The 22,446-nt window shown below is 35.1% G+C and overlaps 1 protein-coding gene across 5 annotated transcripts in view; it reads right to left on the minus strand.

Annotated features, from left to right (window-relative positions):
* PPP3CB (protein phosphatase 3 catalytic subunit beta) overlaps window positions 1-22,446 on the minus strand; it is a 48,263-nt gene that overhangs the window by 12,952 nt on the left and 12,865 nt on the right. For all 5 annotated transcript variants that reach the window (XM_068950368.1, XM_068950371.1, XM_068950369.1 and 2 more), the window contains exons 2-10: window positions 21,190-21,390; window positions 19,004-19,128; window positions 15,799-15,910; window positions 14,718-14,863; window positions 7,046-7,185; window positions 6,871-6,948; window positions 6,678-6,772; window positions 4,839-4,964; window positions 1,708-1,785 (exon numbers count right to left, since the gene is read on the minus strand). In XM_068950368.1, coding sequence (XP_068806469.1) covers window positions 1,708-1,785; window positions 4,839-4,964; window positions 6,678-6,772; window positions 6,871-6,948; window positions 7,046-7,185; window positions 14,718-14,863; window positions 15,799-15,910; window positions 19,004-19,128; window positions 21,190-21,390 — 1,101 coding nt within the window. The remainder of the gene's footprint in view (window positions 1-1,707; window positions 1,786-4,838; window positions 4,965-6,677; window positions 6,773-6,870; window positions 6,949-7,045; window positions 7,186-14,717; window positions 14,864-15,798; window positions 15,911-19,003; window positions 19,129-21,189; window positions 21,391-22,446) is intronic.

Raw genomic sequence — 22,446 nt, forward strand, 5'->3', positions numbered from 1 at the left:
ATATTTCAAAACATTCCTACGCTGTCTGGTCTGTACCTTTTTTATTGCCATATATGAGTCGCTCTTCAGATGGAGAGTCCAGAAAAAAAGGAAGTGAACGATGGAGAAAAAGGTGAGTGAGACAAAATAAAGATATTTAACTTGGCAGTGGTAATAAAGAATGAATGGAAAAGAAACGTGAAAAAAGAAAATGGAAAACTGCAACACTTAAAAATGCATTCATTGGATAAAAAGTGGAATTGTTGAGCAAATTTTAAAATTTGATGATAAACAAGTGAAAGCTTGTCAATAGTTAAAAAAAAAAAATCCATTCACACAGAAAGATAAAGCACAGACAGTACCTAGGTGGTATTAAGAGATATACATCAAGCAAAGAAATTGTTAAAGGAGACAGAAGAATAAAATAATTCAAATTAGGAAACTGTGCAACTACTGTACTAAAGACAGGGCATATGCAATCAACTGATGAGTGCATTTACGCTGGACAGTCTAAAGCCTATCATCTCAGAAAAACACAAAGCCCAATCCTGCTAATGTTCAGTTTAATCGTTCTCTGCCCAGGTCAGTAGGATTATTTGCATGACAGGCACAAATCAACTATGTGCAGGGTCACATTTGAAGCTCTATCTCTAATTTTTCGAGTCCTAGCAACAACCTAACTGCCAGTAAAGTTCAGGTGGCTCATAATCAATGCATTCCAATCTAAAATATACAGCTGCGTAACAGTGTGATTCTGTTACTGAATTTTAACATAGTAATTGTCAAACACTAAAAAATGGGGTGATGTCTCTAAGATCTTTTTAATGGGATCTTTAGTGCTTCTCAAAGTCTGCTGTAAACATCTCCTCCTCCTCCTCCCCTATCAGGACAATCCAGGAAATCTCGTCTATTATTAGATAAAATGAAGCAAGTCTGAGAACCTTTCAGATGTTATAATAAGTATTACTGTAAAAAACAAAACAAAAAACCAAAAAAACCTCTGATACGTTGTCTTAATGCTACATACATGTTAATCACCATCTTATTGTTACTTCTTAAATCATCACACTGCTAAAAACACCTCCTTAACAATTCACTGTATCACAGTTTACAAGATAGAAAGATGTTATTTTTTGTTATATAAATATGTATTATAAAATATACATGTAACAGACCTCCAACTTTTATGCTTTAAACTCAAACACCAAAATTTAAACTTGTATTTCATATTTTAAGAAGTACTTCACCGTAAGTACTATTCCTGACTTTTACCTATATTGACTCCACACTGAAGAAAAAACATTACATCAAGAAATGTAAGAGCTTATAATAAAACAACTCTAAATTACAACTCTAAATTACTACTGTACTATTCAGATCTTTATTAAACTTGTACGAGACATACTTCTGCCAAGTATGTTCAGTACGTTTCTGCTTTTAAAGCTTTGATAAATTGAAAATTTTTCACAAAAAGGTTTCAGCTTCAAATAGAGGTCATAAATGAACATTTGCAAATGATACCATTACTGCTTCTGAATCACAAACATGAAGATATAGTTCCCACCCCCAAAAAGTGTCAGTTATCTAAAAACAATCTGAAGACAATTTTCTTCCAATCCCAGGTAGTATTACCAGTCCAAGTATCAACTACTGTACTGCAAGCATTTAAAAAAAAAGGGGGGGGGGCAAAAAAAACCCCAACTTTTTACACCTAAAAGTGAACCCTACCGTCAAATTGATCTTCTCCCTCTGTCATCAGCTCATCATCAGAGCAAATGCTCAGAACATTCACCAACATTTCTGTTACTGTGTAGGAAAGAATAAATCTTAATTAATTGCCTATCTAATTGTAAATATTTTCATGCACACAAGATACAAGTAGTCACCTGTAACTGCAGTAAATGAACTTCTCACATCATAACTGTTGTTCAGTAATCTTGTCTCAAAAATGTGCACTTTTTTTCTTGATGTGCACTATTATAGAAATTAAAGGTCAGAAAAACTAGCAACTAAAAATCACATTGCCTCACAATCAAATACTAGAACATAGCAGAACTTTCTCTCCTATCTTACAAGCAGTTCTTTTAGATAGGAGTTATTCTCTTGTGTATTAGTATTTCTACACTAGGAAAATTCATTTCAATTCATCTTCACTTGAACTAGATCTTACGGAAAACTTATTTAAATACGAAAACACTTTGACTGCTCAAATTCAGGCACAAAGGGAGAAAGCTATTCCATTCCTGGCACCTGCAGGCACCTAGCAGAAGCACTGAAGCATAAAAATATTATGATACAAATATGGTGCAACCTACATGCCTTTTCAAACTCCCCTTAAATATGTCAATATAGTGGATAGATAAACTTGTATCAAAAGGCTTGTATTTTCTGCCTCCACGAATTTTCTGTCTCCTGGGCAATATGCTCTAGAGGACCCTGCTTGAGCAGGGAGGTTGGACTAGAAGATCTCCAGAGGTCCCTTCCAACCTAAACCATTCTGTGATTCTGTGAATCTTCCTATTTTGTCAATCTTTCACACATATATCAGACTCTCAGTTGAGCTTTTCCTCCCCCTAAAGTATTTAGGCAACTATTCCAAAACTTCACGCAGACAGCTAAACACCTTATAATTTCCCGCCCTAACTTATTCATGACTAATTCATGCAATCCCTGTGTTATCTGCTAAGTTATTCTCCTTTCTTGATATGTATTCCTGCAGCATATCCATAAAGAATCACTGCTTTGACTCGTTTTCCTTTGTTTTGCTAGACTTAATAAGCCAGCGGTTTTAAATCTCTCACAGCAAAGCACATTCTCCATTTCCCTTAATCATACTATTAGAGCCTCACTAACCCAAGCCAACTTAAACTCATTTTTCTTGAATGAAGTGGACAAGTATTATGCTGTGGAAGTGATTCTTTCTCTATTGAGCTGAAAATCTGTTGCTTAATGCACTCTAGAATCATGCTATGCCTTTTCAAAACTGTATGATCTTGGTAACTCACAGTCATACCTGTAACTAGGTAACTGGCAGGAATGTGACCATTGACAACTAAAAATCAGTTGCTAGTGTGAAAGGTACCCGACCTAATGAAAAGCATGACGACATAGCCTTTCTCACTTGTTCAGGAGCTCAGAGCATGGAAAAGGACGGACTCTCTAGTAGCCCCACACAAACATGCGGCTAATGGGAGAAAGGAGAATTACGGACCTTCTGACACACAGTAACTAGGAGTCTGCTCCTGAGGCAGAGACACTGAAGGGCAGAGTGGCACAACGCAGTGCAGAACACACTGGGCACTCTTAGAAATTCTTCCCATAACTAATCCTTGCAGCTGCGGCAAGCTATCACATTCAAATCGCTGGAACAAAGTTGATTTAAGACAGCTATACTGAGTCATACCAAACGTTCATCTAGCCGCAGTACCTTGGCTCTGACAGTGCCTAACACCTGATGGCTAAGGATGGCATAAAAGCAGGGTAAGCAGGTAGCAGTGTTTCCACGAGACACTTTCCCAGCTTTCAATACTTTGATGCTCGGGGACTTCCCAGGTCAGAAAGGGTACTCCTTTAAGAGCCCTCTAGACTGTTCTTCTGTGACAATGTCCAGTAGTTGCATGAATAACAATTGTCCTGAAGGATGACTCAACAACAGTTTATTCACACATGTGAAGAATCAGCTCCTTTCGCTTGCAAGGAATTTACTACCAAATAGTTTAATGACCCTTATCTTTTGTATCAAGAAAAATACATGTTGAGGAGCAGAAAGCAATTTTTCTGCCTGCAGTAACAAAATCAAAATAAACAGTTTTAACAGTTGCAACAGCAAAGGGTTATCTACTGCATCATCTTTTTTAAAAGAGAGAAAAATAAAAACCTCCTTCCAACTATCAGTTCCCTTGGTTTGAAAACCATAAAAAAATTGCTGAGTGGGTTAACCAGACTAAAAAGTAACTTATTATTTGCTTGTAACTGCTCATCAACTAATACAAATCCAGGATTCTAGATTTGTTTATATGAAGTAAATATATTATCTCAAGGGTACTTTACAAAGAAATTTAAAGAGCTTTCCAGATCTCCTCTATGAAAAGACCAGTTCCTGCTGTGGGGGGATTTTAAATAGACCCTTTTAGCTTCTAACCTCAATGTTTTTTTAACTGAAGACTACTTGGAGCCCTAGTGTCCTAGATTCAGAGATATCAGCTCCAGAGGGGAAAAAAATGAGGATCTGTGCTAAATTATCTTTAAAAAAAAAATACATCCATACATCCATACATGTGTATATATATATATATATATATTTATATCAAACTGCTATAAAAATTGACCTTCAGAAAAGATAACTATCTAAAAAAGTTAAAATTTTACAGGAACTTCTCAAAAAATGAGAGAAGGTTTAATAATTCCAAAAATGTAATACCTACAACTATGCAAGATTAACATAATATACAAAATAGCATTTTGCAGAATATAGACAGTTTTTATATAAAGTTCCAATTCAGAAATCCTACTGAGGCTCGACTTCATCATGCAGATACAACTTCTCAGTGGGAATTATACTTTCAATTACCACCTCTATTAGATGCAGTTTTATCTCGACTGAAAAGGGTGAACAAAACAACCAAAAGCTAAAGAACAGGTTGTACTTCAATCTATCCTTTCTCAGAAATGGCATCTTCACTTGCCAAAAAACCTCCAAAACACAATCCAATAATTCTACCAAATCCTCTTGTAATCAAGCGTCCGAGGAAGCCTGCCTCGTAAAGACAAACAGATCCCATTTTCACTAAAAATCCTCCCAATAACATCAAACTGGGAGAAATAGTAAAGAAATTCACTGACGTACAACTATTGCCTACCTTTTTCTCCAACAAATGGCAATGACCACGTGAAAACATCCATAAAATTTGGTAGCCAGTAAGGATGAGGGGAACAATTGAACTGACGAATATTCATCACATTGTTTTCATATTTTAATACAGCAGCTACAATAAAATTCAGACATTTCAGAAAGAACGTTTAAAACTAGTAAGTACCACAAATATACCCAGAGATATGCCATTCTCTTTTTTTCCATGGTATTTACAGAACAGATCTCTAATGGAGAACTTTGGGTTATATTTTATTGCAAATGTTGACGTTTAAAGTACTGTTAAGTGCCAGTATAGTTTTGTACTACTCTAAAATAGGGCACTAATGAACACAGATTTAAAAAGGTCATGAAAAGGTGTGGTTTCAGCAACTTTAACAAAATCCTAACTCAAAACAGCAGTATAACCAGGTTCAGGTTTTATTCCTGTTATATGTCTTTCCACAATTACTTTCTTGTAAGCCTGGATTGTGCGACTGCCTTTCGTACAGAGAGCAATAAACCCACGGAAATCTAGAAGGGGAAGCACAGAGAAACAAAGTAGAAAAAACAGCAGCATTCTAAAGCTAAATAGATGATGACCACATATTTCCATACTTATACTTGCACTGCACTGGGAACATCTGATAGGTAAAAAGGATTCCTAAAAATCAATACCCATAGAGACGATGAAAAAGAGGAAAAAGTCAGTTGAAGCTATTTTTTTTCTCCTTTACAACTAGTACAAATAGCAGCAGCAACTCATCTTTCCCTCTATACAGTTTATCATTCTACATAAGTGGTGTGGGTTGAACGGGGTTTTTCTCTTGGGAGACGGGTGGGCGAGGGAAGGAGGAAAGGGAAAGAGGAAACACAATATACTGAATTTAGGAAACAGGTCTTGGTTTCAAAGGAACACTATTTGAACACCTGGAGATCATTCACTCATCGCATACTTGAATGCCATGCATTTCAGCAGGCTTTATTTTTGCTCAATTATTTCTGTTCTTGAACTTCTGCTCTAATCTCCGGATGACATCCATTCGCATTAAGCTCTCCTCTATAATTTTAACTCGTAACTCCTTCTCCACACTATTAAGCAAGCTTCTCCTATGCAATCTTACACTATAGCTTTATCTTAAACAGAGTACGGGCAAAAATGAATTCCTTCTGTCTGACACCTCCCAACCAGCATTTCCAAAGGTGATCAGTATCTAGATCAGCATTTGCTCTTCCCTGATTTCCTAAACATACCCATTATGAACCTTGTAATGTCACAAAACTTGACATCTTCCCCGTATCTCATTTTCTTCCCAGTGACTACCTGTTGACCTGTTGTGATTTTTTTTGTTTGTTTGTTAACTTTCTTCATCAAAAGAACAAGCAGTAAGCATGTACTTTTCTCCGTCCACAATTAAAAGACTCTCAGATGTCATAATGCACAACACAAACTACGTCGTGCACAGATCGCTCACCACAATGCCTCACTTCCTTACTTAGCTCACAAACTAAAGACAATCAGAGAAGTGAATTACTCACAGCACATGAATGCCTTGCCTGACTGGAAAACACCAGGTGATACACTCAAAAATACTGAACAGCATCAGTTTTTACAAAGACACCTTTCGCCCATACTTTTGCTGCAGGGTACTTTTATAAGAGATCATGATTTATGTTATGTGTGCTTTTTAATAATACAACTTTTATTCAGGGAATTTTTGTCCCCTAATTTCTTACCTGGCAACAAGTTGTTGATACTATATGACTTATTTAGCAAGACGTTTTTATTTTAATATCACATTTTTATTTTAGTATTATATGCAGGGTTTTTTCAATAACAAGTTCTTACCTTTATTATTGTAGACATCAAGGTAATTAGGTGCTGAAAAAATTGTTATTAATGACGGGAACCCTGTAGTTTGACTTTTCCTGTACATTCTATAACTGTAAAACCAAACAGATTATTTTACATCATACAGCAATAAACAGTTAATTTTTATTTTACATTTTGAATAATCTCTTGAAGGACACAAAGTACTTACCCTGCATCTTGTGCTTCATGTGCTCTAATGATTGACAACAAATTATTATTTTGCAAAAATTCACAAACTGCTGGATAGCTGTGAAATGGAAACAATTATGAGTAAAAGAAAGTCTCTAAAAACACGGAGCAAGGCTTAGTATTAAAACATCAAATGAAACCTAGCCTACTCCTACCTATAAAAGTAGGAGCACCCTCTGACTGTATTGTGACTGAAGTGCTCTTGCGAATTTTCATTTCCAAAATCTTCTGAAGGATCTGACCACAGTAAATCACACATTGGTCCAAATGCTGGAGGCTCTTTGAATCTATCTAACTGTTTGAGAAAAAGCAACAGCACAAAGATTATTTGAATAGTAAATAAGTAAATTTTACATATTTGTTACATTACTTATCCATCAATACCAGGTGTTTACAGAATAAATCCCAACCATATCAAAGAGAAGTTGGTTCTGTATTTTTTTCCTTTCCTCCTCATTCCTCCTTTCCATCCTCCTCCTTTTGGCCAGAAGCCAAAAGAACTAAACCTGTCAAAAGCAGTAAGATTTATTAGTTCTAAGAAGAAGGCAGATGAATGCCAGACTGATGGATATGTATAATCTAAGAAGATCAGTTTACAGACAAGGAACAAAATGGTCCTTTTTTCATGCACATGCCATATCTACCAATCTGGAGTCACTACCAGGAATTAGCAAAGAGAAATGGTATAGGAAACAGGTTTGATAAAAGAAACCATGAACAATTAGCACTGATTAGAACAGACTAAATACACCATCAAACAAAACAAAACAAAACAAAAAAATAAAACACCCATCTCCATAATGGATTGTTTAGCAATGTAATGAAGAGATGACTAACTTAGCTGTGCGTAGACATTTGTCATATAGGCTTTATTTCTCAGCTATGGCCCTGGTGGAATGGGCCACAAGCCTTTTTAGAAATGTCTTTTTTTTTTTCCCCTCCCTTCTCCTCTCTCTTTTCTCTAGATATTTCTTTACAGATATCCACTTGGAAACACTTGCTTTAGCAGCCTGTTATTTTCCTAGGAACCACAGCAAAAAGGGACAGAGGGAAGGAGGAGAGAGCATTTGGTAACGCAAAAGGAAAATACCCTGTTTAGGTAACATTCAATCAATCTCTGATGCTCCAAAAACGAAATCAGATATCCCGAATTCAATGTAAAGTTTATTTGACCTTTATGTAGCTGGAGTTTTTTCACAAGATGATTTTATCCAAGAAATGTAGGAACAGTTCTTTGATGGACAGTGCGTTAATCTCACTTTACCTCCCATATCAAAGAAGATGACTTTGATGGTACTAGAGAACACTTAACTCTTCATGACAGGTTCGAAGGGAGGTTTGGTGAGCACCTGGTGAATTAGAGTCTAACGGTCCATAGGAATCCATTCAAATATGGAACCAGCAGTAGTGCCAAGCTCTCTCATGCCCTGGAAAATCAGAGCTCCCGAGGCTGCCACCTGTAACATAAGTGGAGAGGTCCAGATCTTTACAAATTCCTGCCAGGTAATGGCAAGGCAGGTATTAACTGAAGGTGTTGTTGGGATTTATTCCATATTAGAAATTCAGTGGTTTAACATTTCCCACACTGGATGATAAAGCCAGCACGGAATATTTCTTCCAGATTGAAGAAGTCAGTCCATCAACTTCTGCAAGTACCTGAATTTCTGTAGATTAAACCATCAAGTTTCTAAACCTCCAGCAATAAATTTGGGCCCAGGAACTAACTGAAGCATTTATACAAGGAAGATCCAATTGTTTGCTGATTGATGTTTCTTGCAATTATAGAAGGCTGAAAGTCTAGAAAGCATTTCTAAGAAATTTTCTGTTGACTGATTCTTCAAGGATTTTCCTTATGACTTTGGGCAAAGGAATAGAAGAAGAGGTTACAAATCAAAATTTTCAGTTGCTGGAAGCTATACACCTCCCTCCCAAATTACCTTCTCATAGCATTCAGAACAGTAATGTAGCAAAGTATGGAGGTCTGCTTGCAAAAAGTAATTATACTTACATACACATCAGATTAGTGTCTCCTTCACTAGACAGAACATCAGACTACCAACTGGCACGTTTCTCAAGACATCTCAAAATTTAAGGAAATGTCACTACATTCTATTCAACCCAGACTGCATACATCAAATCAGAACAAGAAACTTAAGGGTTTCTCTACATAAGGATACCAGCAAAAGTTAACAAAGCACATAAGTTAATTCAAAATACTTGTTACTGATTAACTATTTGTGAATAGGCTGTGACTGTGGCAAAACAGAATCTCAATCCAAATTAGCTTAATTTATTTCTAAACAAGATTAAGGTAATTGAGAACAAGACAATTTTATTTTAGGTTAAGAATCACTACTTAAGGTGTTTATCAGATACAGGTAGCATATTTTTTAATACGTACCTTAAGATATTTAAATATAAATTAATTCCTATGCATTACGAAGTCAAGCCTACTAAATGAAATTGCACCATTCCTCCACATGGATGCTCAAAATCCAGAAGTAGCAAAGCCTTGGAGGTAGATTAAGGTATAGCAAATTACAATTACTTTACATTCGAAGAAAAAGCACCTTCACAGAAGCTTCATATACTTGAATTACAGACAATGGTTTTAACTAATCTGTCCTAATTTTCCTGAGTATTATTACATAGTAAAGCCCTAAAAACCATGTGCAGGCCAGTGAAAAATGGCAGTCATCTTATATATATAGCCAAAGAAAAGGAAATTTCAGCAAATCACAGAAAGGAAGTAAAGCATTATAAAGATAGAATTCCAGTAGTGCCCCCATTAGAATGCATAAGAGTAGGAAGAGATGGATTGCCACCGACAAAAATGGAACAAGTACAGGGTACTTCTCCTTTATTAAATATACACAATTTTATTTTATCTTTTAACAGAAAATTATATATTTCAATGTGTTTTACTAATGAAACCCTAATATCACAGACAAGTAAATAAAACTGTGTGTTTTAACACAAACAAGTTAAATAAGACTGTTTGTTGTAAATCAGTAACACAAGTCTCACTCTCTCTTAAGAGTTCTGTAGTCTTATCCGGACCCTTCCCTCCTTCTTCAGTACTGAGCTTAGAATCACCATTCTTAGGATTTTGTTTCAGCAAGTGTCTTGGCAGGATAAATGAGATTAACTAAGCAACTTCTCTAAGTTGATAGACATGTGTCACACAATCATAACATTTGTGTAAATGAGCTTCAGAGGACAAAAATCAGATTACTCAAGGTTTCCCAAACTTGCAGCTTCTCAGAAATTAGAGACAAACTTGCAGTAATTTTTCTGGTTAGGTTTTACTGATACAGCTACTATGAAAGCTGCCATCTACTGGAAATGAGCTTATGCCAGTAAAAATAATCATTTCATTCATGTAGGTTTAAATCACCTTCCTGAATGTCAACAATACTGACAAAAGATTTCATGATGCAGAAATTGCATTTACACAGAATTTCTTCTTGGAGTTGACAGCCTATCCTGTTTAGAGCTGTGATTCCTTTCTTACACCAGATGCTTATGCCTCCACGTGTTGGCAAAGACCACCTGTCTTAAATAAGAACTTTTGTTAGTAAACCAGGAAGGCCTGTAAAATTATACAATTACCTTGACTGTTTATAAAAGCTATGATTCATATATCACACTTGTATAAGTGGGTAATATTCTCCAACATATAAAAGGGACATTTTATATCACCTATTTAATTTGAAAACATCTTGCACTATCAGCATAGGCCAAGCTCTAATGCAGCTATGGAGCAGCTGCCAAGCCACTAATAGCGCCTTTTCCAAAAGTTACCAGATGATTCTTTAAAACCAACCAACCAACCAAAAAAGGTTCAAAGACCAATTCTGACAACACTGCCGTACATTTATAAATGTTGCGTTCATCAGAAGCGATATACAATACAGAATTTCATATATATAAACACACAAGCTTATGTTTCATCCTGAAGTAGCCTTACACGGATAGAAACATATGTAAAAGTACAAGCCAGGCTGACAGCATTACCCCTTAACTAAATTTACCTGACTTCCAAACCTTTCAAATTCACTCCAAGACTGAGATCAAAGAAACAAAAAACCAAAAACTACAATCCAATTATCAAAGTGGCTTTCCAAAGTGTTTTTCCAGAATACGTTTGATTCCTTCGCATTATTTCCCAAAAAAACTTTGAATATGTTTATTTTCATCTGTAATGTGATACAAGTTAAGGCCTTGTCACAGTGGCACCTTTTATTCAATTTATGCTTCTTAGTTCTCTCTCGCTCTGCACAAGGTACACAGAATTTTGCACAGGTTAATATTTGCTCTAGAACTGGAATGTGCCTCACTACAGTGTCATATTTGTATCATCGCACTAGTAAACACACTCCATCTCCGTTTCTACCATTTTCTTCTCCTGTCGCATCATTCTACTCTTTAGTGTAATATTTGTAAGTGAAATAAGCTGACCTTCCAGCCTTTGAAACAGTCCAAGTCAGTTCAAAAGACCTGGTAAATTCAGAAAAGGGATACAACAGGACAGCAACCAATAAAACTGATGAGAGGGAGAGGTAAAAAAAGAGAAATGGAACTCAAATAATAGAAAAGATGGTAAGAAAACCAGAAATACAGTAAGAGAAGATAAAAAACATAGTGGGCCATCAATATTTATATACTATAAAATCAAATTAAGGACATAGTTCTTCCTTCTCTCTGACATCTAGAGCTTCTTTTTTGAAATAGGCCCCCACATGCCTTGTTCCACTTATGTATAAACTTATTATTTCTTCCAGCCTCACCTAAAATCTCCAAGTTTTCTTTGAACAAACTATTTACCTTTTAAGCTGAAACCAAATATCCTTTAGCTGTTACTACTCATAACAGAAATGGCTTTGATTTCCAGATGCACCTAGCAAAACACAGAGGACACATTCACACCTCTCAGAGAAGGAACAAAGAACAGGAGAACCAGGAAAGTGCTTATTCAAAACTACGCTACAAGTATAAGTTTCTATAACAATGCTCACAGATTCTGTTTTATCTTTCAGCTTTTGAAAATCCACAATGGGTAACAAAACCCTCTAGTGATGGAGCAGCACTGTTATTTGCACACACTAAATAAGAGGAGCAGTAAAGGTAAGAAGACTCCCAGTTACGGTGATGAAACTCCTGTATTTGATCAGTCACACCTAATTAAACAATTCCCAAGAAAATAACTGAAGCAGGAATTTATGTTTGCCAGTTCAGTTTCAAAAATTGTATTTCACTTCCTGTTCAAATTTACAAAATGTTGGTATGAGCTACTGGACAGCACGCATGTTACACTCTCACTCAACAAACTGAAACTGATTCCAAACTTACGTGTAGAGGGTTTGTAAAATGTTTTTGATCCTTTCAGATGAGGCGCTTTTAAAATATTTCTACATACATATTGTGAAAACAAATGCCGCTATTTTAATTTTTAACTTCCACAACTCGCCAATAGGAACACAACTTTTTTTAGTTTTTAAAGATTTTTATAGCTCTTAATTTGTACATTAAATCTTCTATAGTAGGCCCATTTAAAAAACTAGTAATGAGCTCTAATAATAAAAACTAATAATGAGCTCTATTCACTGTAGTCTAAGTTCATCATGAATATCAAACTAGCAGAGCTAATCTTGCAGGGATCATAAAATTTATACTTAAATCAATTCCAAGCCAAATGCAACAAGTAGATTTCCTGTGAAAGAATACTTCTGTAGAGCCTCAACCTTTTATCTCATTCTCTCCATTCATAGCCTCCAATATCACAATTTACTGTAGGAAGTATAATAATGTGAATTCACATTAACGACAGAAAGAATCATTACAACAAACAGAATTTTGTGGACTGCAATCCGAACACACATGCCTCAGAAGATTCTGCCTTTACATATCGTTAAAAACAATGAAGACCAACCTCTTTTGTGAACAAAAATTTACAATGCAAAAGAATAGCTCCTTTTCACTATATTTTTCTGGTATTAGAAGTATACTGAAAATAGCATTTCCTTCATTAGATTGTGAAAGAAATTGCAAAACATGGGAAAAAAGTCATCTTATTCAAAGGAATCAATTATACCAAGACCACTTTACTAGAGATCTTGCTCTGATTATCTAAAAACAGAATACTCATAAAAGTTCTGTAACTAACTACACCACTGCACGTAAAACAATGATCTATTCTTACCCCATTGAAATATTTGCTATTGCACCTTTAACGAAGAAGATACCTAAATACACACAGTTTTCTTCTTTCCATAGGCGTAGAGAAAATAGTACATGGATGACCGCTGACTCAGAGATGACAACTGACCCATTACAGATAACATCACCTTTCATGGGGAAGAAATACTGGCATATCTTGGCAAAAGCTCTCAGCCATACAAGATTTTAAAGCAGCTAGATCTTTGTAGAAGGGGGTGCACTACTTAAGTTGTGTAAGACCCATCTGTTCAAGAAGCCTTGCACAAGGAAATGTTTTGTCTCTTCAGAAGTTGTTTCCTCAGTAGAACTACTTTGATATTACCAGTTTCTTCTAAAATTTCAGAAATGACAAAAGATATGACTAAAGGCAAACCCGGAAGCTTTGAAAACCACAAGAAAGTCACTTGTGCAGCTGGCTCAGCACCAGACAGAGCATTCTTCCCTCCCACTCCTTCCCTCCTACAGAGGCACAACATAACTAGCGATGACCAAGGGAAGACAGAGATTCCACGTAACCGGAGGGTGGCTGTATTTCTCACGCAACTGATGATTTTTTTATTCCATACTGAATAACCCAAATTTTGAAAATAAGTTCCAAGACTAAAACATCACTCCTGTCACACTCCATGCTAGCTTCCTAAAACTTAAGTAATCAGTACTACTTTTCTGAAAAGAGACAAGTATTGTAGTCAAGATGTCAGCTAAGTTAACTGAAATAAGTCAAAAAGTAGTGTGCAAAAAAAGCACTTAAGCTTGAACATTTTCATCTGATCTTCACTTGCCATCAGCATTCCATGCAAGTTAAAATCAATTTATTAAAAACAGTCAGATATTCGTGATGTCATCACAATCTCCTTCCCTTCAAATTGCACGCTACTGAATATTTAGTTCCTATTGTTCCATTTTTAAAACTTGTTTTCATCCTTCTTACCGATACAGTCATTCAGCACATTTACTACAACGAGAAGCATTCCACAGCTGTTAATCAAATGCCTACCAAATTTCCAATTTTAAATAACAATCTGAATTTCTAGTAAGTGCTGCAACTTCACAGCCTCTTTCAAAAATAAAAAATTCCACGTGATCAGCAGAGTAATAAACCAGTTTAAGGGAAGTGCACTGTCACATAAAAATACCCAAACTAAAAATGCTCACTAAAAATACCCACAGCCTACCACTTATTTTATAGGACTTACAGGATGTTTGATATATCAACTGATTTTAAGACTACAGTTAACTTTTATCATCTCAGTCCTGATAGCCAGGAGAGTTCTAGTTTTTATCTAGTAAGAAATACTAAGCGCTATACAGACTGAATATGAAGCTCCCTACACATATCTGCGTGTCTCAGGAAACTTGGTGGACTTCATAATTTTTGTGTGTGTGTTTTGTAACAATCCCAACTGTGCCAATGAAATCTCCTAATGAAAAATGCACTAGATAGATTAAGTATTATCACAGCTAAAAACTCCTAGTCTATTTTTCAGTTCCCGAATTACACTTCCAAAAGAGACAAGATGAGAAAACAGTACACTGACAATTTCACAAACATGACTTTGTATAGCATCTTCATATTCTCACTTATTTTCAAATATATAAAATACTCACTCTCCTAATGTCATCTAGTGTGTTTATTTCTGGTGAAAGTCCACCATGAACACAAAGAAACTGTTGATTTAAAAGGGCAGCAAGAGGGAGGCAATCAAAAGCTTCCATACAAGCATCATAGACTCTTTCTGAGTATTTGATTTTACCTGGGGAAAAAAAAAAACATTAAGAACACCACATTAGATGAAAAAAATATATAACGGTTCTTAAATTTAAGAGACAATCTCATGAACTGAGTACTTTAAAAAACAACCCTAAACAAAAGATACGTACAAGCGAAAATATCCACACAGCACAATAAGTATAACTCCAACACATACTCTTTCAAAACTATAAACTTTTTTCATTTCTTCTTCTGTTGTCTCAAGTACGGAGAAAGCATTTTTGTTTTTTAAAAAAAAATCAGAGAACTGTTTTGTGTTATACAATTACACAGTATACCTTAGTAAATCAAATATCACTGTGAAGTTTGTGGTGTTCTCATTAGAATGAAAAGTCAAGAACAGCCTGTAGATTCTATTACATCACTTTTATCTACATCAAAGAAAGTTTTACTAGGACAACTGAACCACTGATCAAAGAATCTATATTTACAAATCTCCAAATGGAGGAGCAGCTTCCATTAGCAAAAGAGCAATCTTACTCTAGTATAGTTAAAATCACTTCTCTAAATCAAAAAATTACAGCAGCAGTAGGGTTCTCCTGCTAGCTTCGCAATGCTGTCAATAAGTTACTTCAAGCTCCTGGTAACAGTCAAGACCGCAAAAATTGAAAGTGCAGACCTAGCCCTTGTCTGTGCTTTATTTAAAATAACCTTCTCCTCTCGAAGATTTTAAAAATACCATTGGTACATCAAAATTTACTCCAAAATGTACCTTTACTGACACCAGTCTTCCATGCACTTACACACCAACACCACACTTAACAGCTGCAAACAATTCTAGAGAGGTCAGTGGGTTCAAAACGTTTGCAAGACCTTAATTAAAGATAGAGAAAAGAATCTCTGCAGCAAAACAAGATAGCTGAACAAAGATCAGCAGATTGGAAGTAAGCTGATTTTACGTTCTTGGACAGTACTTACATTCTTGCTTAAAGGTAAAATATTCTGTTAGATGTCTGCATTCATGGTTGCCTCTCAAAAGAAATAATGTGTTTGGGTAGAGTATTTTCAGGACCCATAAGTACAGCACACACTGTTGAAAAGCAAATATATTCAATAAAATAAACAAGTTAACAAGAACTTTAACAACTGTGATTATTGAAAACCGCTGAATAAGAATGCTTACAGCTTCAAACGCAAGTACAGCTTAGTGTGCCATTTAAAAATACATCATAACACTGCTTCCCTGATTCAATATACTTATTCTGGACCTGAACTACGCAAATTGTTTAATTCTTTCCATAAGAATAGCTGAACAGAACGCTGGAAAAATATTTACACTTACTGGACACTCAATAGTAAAATAAACTCAACAGATTTGTACTACAGAACACCTTCTAGATAAGCTAGACAGATCATGTACGAGTATGTAAAATGACATTTCATAATATGATTGTAAAGATTGGCATAAGAACGAAGCAGACATTTATTCATAGAGTTTGAAGCAAAAAAATCACACAAAATTATTTACATTAAAGAAAGCTGCATCTTTTGGGAACTGTTTTTGAACTAAAAATGGACAGAGTAAATCTTTCTTCCCCCAGAACTGGGAAAGCCAGTTGTTTATTCAGTGTTCACACATTAAACTTAAATAATTAGAGTTAAGTTTCTATGTATCGTTATTATTGTAACCTTAGTAGTTAACAGAGTTGGGGGCAGAGCTACAGAAGTCACAAGATTTTTTTCAAGCTCTGGTATGTTACCGTCCAGCATCCCTGAACGCCCAAAGTTTCTCACTTAAACCTCGAACCTGATTCTTACATGCATTTTTGACTGAGCCCAGAAAAAACAAAAACCCCAGATGTTTTGCACTAGATTGAAGTTACTTTCAAGTTTGTTTGTTTGGGTTTTTTTTAAATCAATACAAGAACCCTGAAGTGCTCATTCTTCAACATGTTTTTTATTTTGCATAGAACAGTAAGCACATGAAGGAAGGAAGGAACAAAACAAAGAAACATTTAAAAAAACAACAAACATATGGAAAAATACATCAAAGACTTCTATTGTGAAGTTTAGCTGAATTAATTATTGAATTCTTATCTTCCTAGTAAGAACATGCAGAATACTAATCTTCATTTTTCTACAGATACCTCATTTTCAATGTTTGTATAAAATTGAAATATCCTGACATATTGCAAAGTCCACAGACGATTTGAAACTGTTTCCTAGCAGAGAGCATAACTGGTTTGTGACAAAATAATTGTTATGAATACATGAATAAATCTGGTGAATTTTATGAATTTGAACTGATTAAGGCAATTTTTACAAAAAGAAGTGTCAAAACAGTGCCCTCCTTTAAGTAAATGGATACGATACATAAGTTGCTGAGATTCACACATTCTTAAGCATGACACCTATTAAGTATAAAAAGAAAATGGTTTTGTACCTTTCCTGTACTGGCACTTTTTTTTACTAATCAAAGACAGACTAATGTCAGAGTTCTCTATGTCACATTACTTCAGTGCAGAAAGGAAGAACTTACACGCCCTTACACGAAGAACTTCATCTTGACCCAAGTAGTTTATTATACCTAATCATGATAATACGCAATGATCCTTCTTAACAGAAGTGATGGCATCTAACTGTTTTATTGGAAGTGGGTTACTACCAACATATCAATGCTGTTTTCAACAAAATTGAAGAGATTTCAGAATATACTGATGAAGAATTTATTAGTGAACAAACACATTTCACTCTTTGTACATTTCTAGAAAATTTCACCTTCACTTTTCTATGACAAGTCAGAAGTTTTACTATGTTACATTTCCAATCAGTAAGGAAGATTTAAAAGTGACCACAGGAAAACTCCTGAAAGTTAAGTTGAACTTCCTAAAAGTTACTGACGGCCAAGCAAAAACTAAAGTGAGATATTTTCTAAGAAAAGTGGAGAAAGTGGAGAAGGGTGATTTTAATAGACTTAAAAAAAAAAAATTTTCAACAGGATTATATAGCAGAGCCCATCATACACTTGCAGAAATTTGATAATCTGCCATTCAGATAACCTGCCATGCACTTTACTGATGTTTCTATAGGTACTCTGAGCAAAAGAGAGCAGATCATCATAATACAGAAAGACAAGCCTTTTAAGAATTTCGGAGTGGTTTTCAAGAATATGTTTAGCACATCTTTAAGTATTCCACGAGTATATTTAGCATCCCAAGCACTATAATTAAAAACCAAATTGAAGTCATGTGAGAAAAAAATGAGATAGAAGATTGAATGAATAAATAGGGAATGTTTCTTGTAATTATTTTTCATAAATTACTTTGAAGCAATCATTCCTGCTGTATGTTCAGTTTGACTGCTTAACCTATAATCCCAAAATGCATTTAACAGTATATATATCCATTCACGTGATATTAGAACAGCATAACTCTAATACTGAAATAAAGTATCGTACACCATGCCTTCCAATATGCTTTCAAATGGTAAGCCACTCTATTGGATTTGGTATCTATGAAGAGATCCCAAGCTGAAGCATTTCCCAAGCTGGCTCCAAAAGAGTAGATAACTTAGAAATCACAGCTCTGAAACCAACTGATGATATGAATATTTGCATCTCTCTCGAATGTAACATAATAAACATGCTGAAAATTTAAAAAAAGTATTTGAATTCAAAGTACCTGAAAAATTAATGGCAGAAGCACAGGTCATCCTTAGGGAATATCTGTAATTGCCCTCAGAATTTTAGTAAAGAAAAATATGAATAAATATTTAAAAATACTTTATTACATGAATAGGAGTCTAATTTAAACAGATTAACATTTATCATAAAGAGGGTATGGGAAAGACCTCTAAGCATTACTCACCTGGTCTCCAAAAACCTACAAATGCACCCTACTGAATAGTACAATAGAATCAAGACTATATGGAGCAATGCTATAGAATCAAACTTTTTCAAAAGTAACTAAAGAAGGGGAAAAATAAGCAAGTCTCATGGTTCCAACAGGACAGGCTGAATAGCTGGTCAACATCATCCTGTAAGCAGGCCTTTGAAATAGGAGAAAGTACAGCAAGGAAGAAAATAGTCACGTGTTAAAGTATACCTAAGATTTCATTTTTAAAAAAGTCTGTGAAAGTGTGCTTATAAAAATTTAGGATAAAAGAGATTAATATATTCAGTTACCTCTATACTAAAATAACCTCTGTCTACATAGTCACCGAGGAAGAGGTATCTTGTGTTAGCAGGTGATCCTCCCACTTCAAACAGCTTCATTAGATCAAAGAACTGGCCATGAATATCACCACACACTGCAAGCAAAAATTTTGTTCAAATTAATTTAAAAAAAATCTCTAACAGAAAAATTACTAAATTTATAGTTAATTAAACAGCTACAAAGTATTTCCACTAAAGAAAAAAAAGCAGGTATAAGCCAGGAATAACACAAGTTTTTGGAGCTTTCCCTTCTGTCATTAAGATGTTGTTCTCTCTACCTATGACAATACTGGTAATGATCATACTTATGTCTGGCAGACTGTGGAAGATTTTTCAAAAGCTGCTAAAGGATTGAGCACTGATGTCTTGAAGGTCCTCAGGAGTTGTTTACGGTTCACCCTAATCCCTTATGTACCTTTGCAAATTTTCCTTGATATGTATTCTTGGAAAGGCATTACGATGCTGCCCTGCAACAATTTGCTGCATCTATATGGGACTGAAAAAAAGCAGGGAGCAGGTCTTTTTTTCTGAGTCAGACTAACATCCCTTTTAGTATCATCGTATCTTCTCTTTGCTCACTTATTTTTCTCCTTCAAAGGACCATGTTCAATATTTCAACCCTGGCTTTTTCTTGTGTTCTTAGAATACGAGACAGGACAAGATCAGTGGTCAGCAACCTGAGGCAGAAGTGCCAAAGACAGCAGATGGGAAGACTTCGAAGGGCATGCAGCAAAGGCAGGTGATCTCACAGGTTTAAGAAAAGCATATGGAAGAGACAACTGCTCCCAGCTCCTCAATCCCACAGGAGCCCCCAGTTCAGTGGAAATCAGGAGCTGCTTTCTTGTTTCTGCATGAATATAAAATTTTTCTTTTTTTTTTGAAAGAAATGGTGGATATGGCACACCACACTTTAAAGGTTGTCATTCCATTGGAGCAGGATATTTAATCATCAAGGCCTATAAAATATTAGGCCTAGTACAATTTGTCCTCTTGCATGTCACTTTCCTTCAGATCTCTACTCAAACACTGCACGAACTTTCCTTCTTTTTCAGCTTCCAATTAACCAGTAACTCAGGGTAACTATCTGAATAAACTGAAATAAAAAATTCTAAACACACAGACAAAACTGCTGTTTTGAGCCTGCTGGAGCTTCAAAAAACTCTAAGTTCTGACAGTCACTTTATGGTTTCCATCATTTCAACGGTTTAATTTTCTTTAAAACGCCAATAATAATCATGTACCATTTAAACGCTTTCATTTACACAATGTTAAAAGATTAAAGCAAGCTGATGCCCTAAAATAAACTTATAAGATACTAATTTTATAGGGGTCCATTCTAAGGAAGAAAATATTCAAATTAAAGATTGATTTGAATACAAAAATCAGATCTTTCTTCATATCAAGGACAGAGAAGCAATGTAAAATATTTTCTTTGAGTCTGGTGTTTACAAGTGAAAGTAAAAAAGGACATCAATTTCATCTTTCTGCAAGCGGAGCAGAAATAGAACTAGTTTGACCATGAAAATACTCTAAAAAGCCCCTAATTGTCAGTTTTATATCAAAATGAATCTTGTCCTATTGCTTTAAACATGCAACCCTCCCCCCCCAAAAAAAACAAAAAAAAAAAAGTATGTTACTTGCGAGTACTACCACCCTCAAAAGAATGCTGTTTTACCTGCAAATGCTAGTGTCACCTGCAAAGGAACTATAAAGGGTACTTTTCACTCAGAATTCCAGCTTAAAGTTATTTGCTGCAAAGAATAGCAACTATCTTCTCTTCACATATTCAAATTTCAGAATTATTAAATCTTCCCTTCTGAGCTCATATTTCTATTCCTGGTAGCTACCTTTATTCCCACTTATCACATTATAGGAATTAGAAATCCATAATTAATCTGCAGTTAACTACTTGCCCTTTTGTCATTACAATACCAATCCTACTAATTTTTCCAAACAAGTTTAATGTCTTTGTTATGTACAATACTGTGCAGCATATTTTCCAGACCATTTGAGTAGTGTTAAACAAATGCAGTTTTCAGGGAAAGTTCGGTCAGTTTATACAGAAATTTTATTTTAGCAATTTAAGACAAACTTGACAACTGAAAAAATCTGCTTTTTAAAATTTAGCTGTCAGTGAAATTAACTAGAAATATTACCTGTAATTGGAGCTTCAACTTCTATCATAGTTTTCTCCCTCCGTAATATTGCAGCACCCTCATTGATGATTCTAAGTGCAATTTCTTCATCCACTCGACCTTCCTTTATCAAATGGTTCTTCAAAATGTCAACCCTGGGTTTTCCATCTGTGTCAAATACTTCTTCAGATGTTAAGCGATGAGTTGGTGGAAAAGGGACAGCTGAAATTTAAAAAGAAACACACAAAATGCAACCATGTTATTTTAAAAATACACTCCATCTAAAAGGAGAACTGATCTATCATGGAATAAGTGCTACCCAAAGTAGCAGAAAGACTACCAAACTTATCTTTCAATCCACAAGTTTGATGGCATCAATAGTAACTGGATGGAATTCTACCTCGTACTATAAGTACTGAACAAACTACTATCTGTAATATGCAAATTTGTAGAAATGATAAAACAGAGTTAGAAGATGCAATACCATTTGGAAGAGTCAAAACTACTTTTGCACAGAGATGTCACACCTCTCAAATACACAGGGGTTCTCTGAAGGACAAGCATGGGGACACAGGATTTAGCACCTTTTGCAAGTCTGAGTGGATATTTGAAAAAGTTCATCATCAAAGGCTCTTAAAACAAACAAACAAAAAACAAAGTAAGCAGGGAAAGGATAAACAACACATTAAAGGACAAGAAATAAAAAGGAGGCAATGGCCAGCATCTGAAGAGGAAGAAGGTCACCTGGGTAGCCCCACAAGGACCTGTGCTATTCAACGTATTCATAAATTATATTGAAAAGGAGGTAAGGTGTGGAGCGATGCAGTTTGCTGATGGCCGTAAGTGTTCTGTATGTTGAAGAATGAGATAGACTATGAAGAGCTACAGAAGAACTCCATACTACTGAATGGCTCAGCAAAACAAGACAAATTAAATATTGATAAATGTAAATTAATGCAGTTAAGGAAAGTTACATATAAAAATCACAGACTCAGAAGTAAGATCTTTCATGCAGTTCTAGAAAAACAGACAATATTCTTAAGTAAAAACAAAAAAACCCAAAAAAACCCAAAAAAATCCAGAAAATTGAATGTTAAGAATTATTAGCAAAAGAATAGAAAACAAAAGAAGATATAATTATGCTGCTGCATAAGTCCACTGCAATTCTGGTTCCCAAATCTTATAAGGGGGAAAGAACAGTTAAAAAAAATATTCAGAGAAGAATAAAAAAGAAAATTGAAAAGTTAGAATGGCTTCTGCTACAAGAATTACCAAATA

Source organism: Struthio camelus, chromosome 7 (genome assembly GCF_040807025.1).
Source record: "Struthio camelus isolate bStrCam1 chromosome 7, bStrCam1.hap1, whole genome shotgun sequence".
In the NCBI taxonomy this organism is placed as follows: Eukaryota; Metazoa; Chordata; class Aves; order Struthioniformes; family Struthionidae; genus Struthio; species Struthio camelus.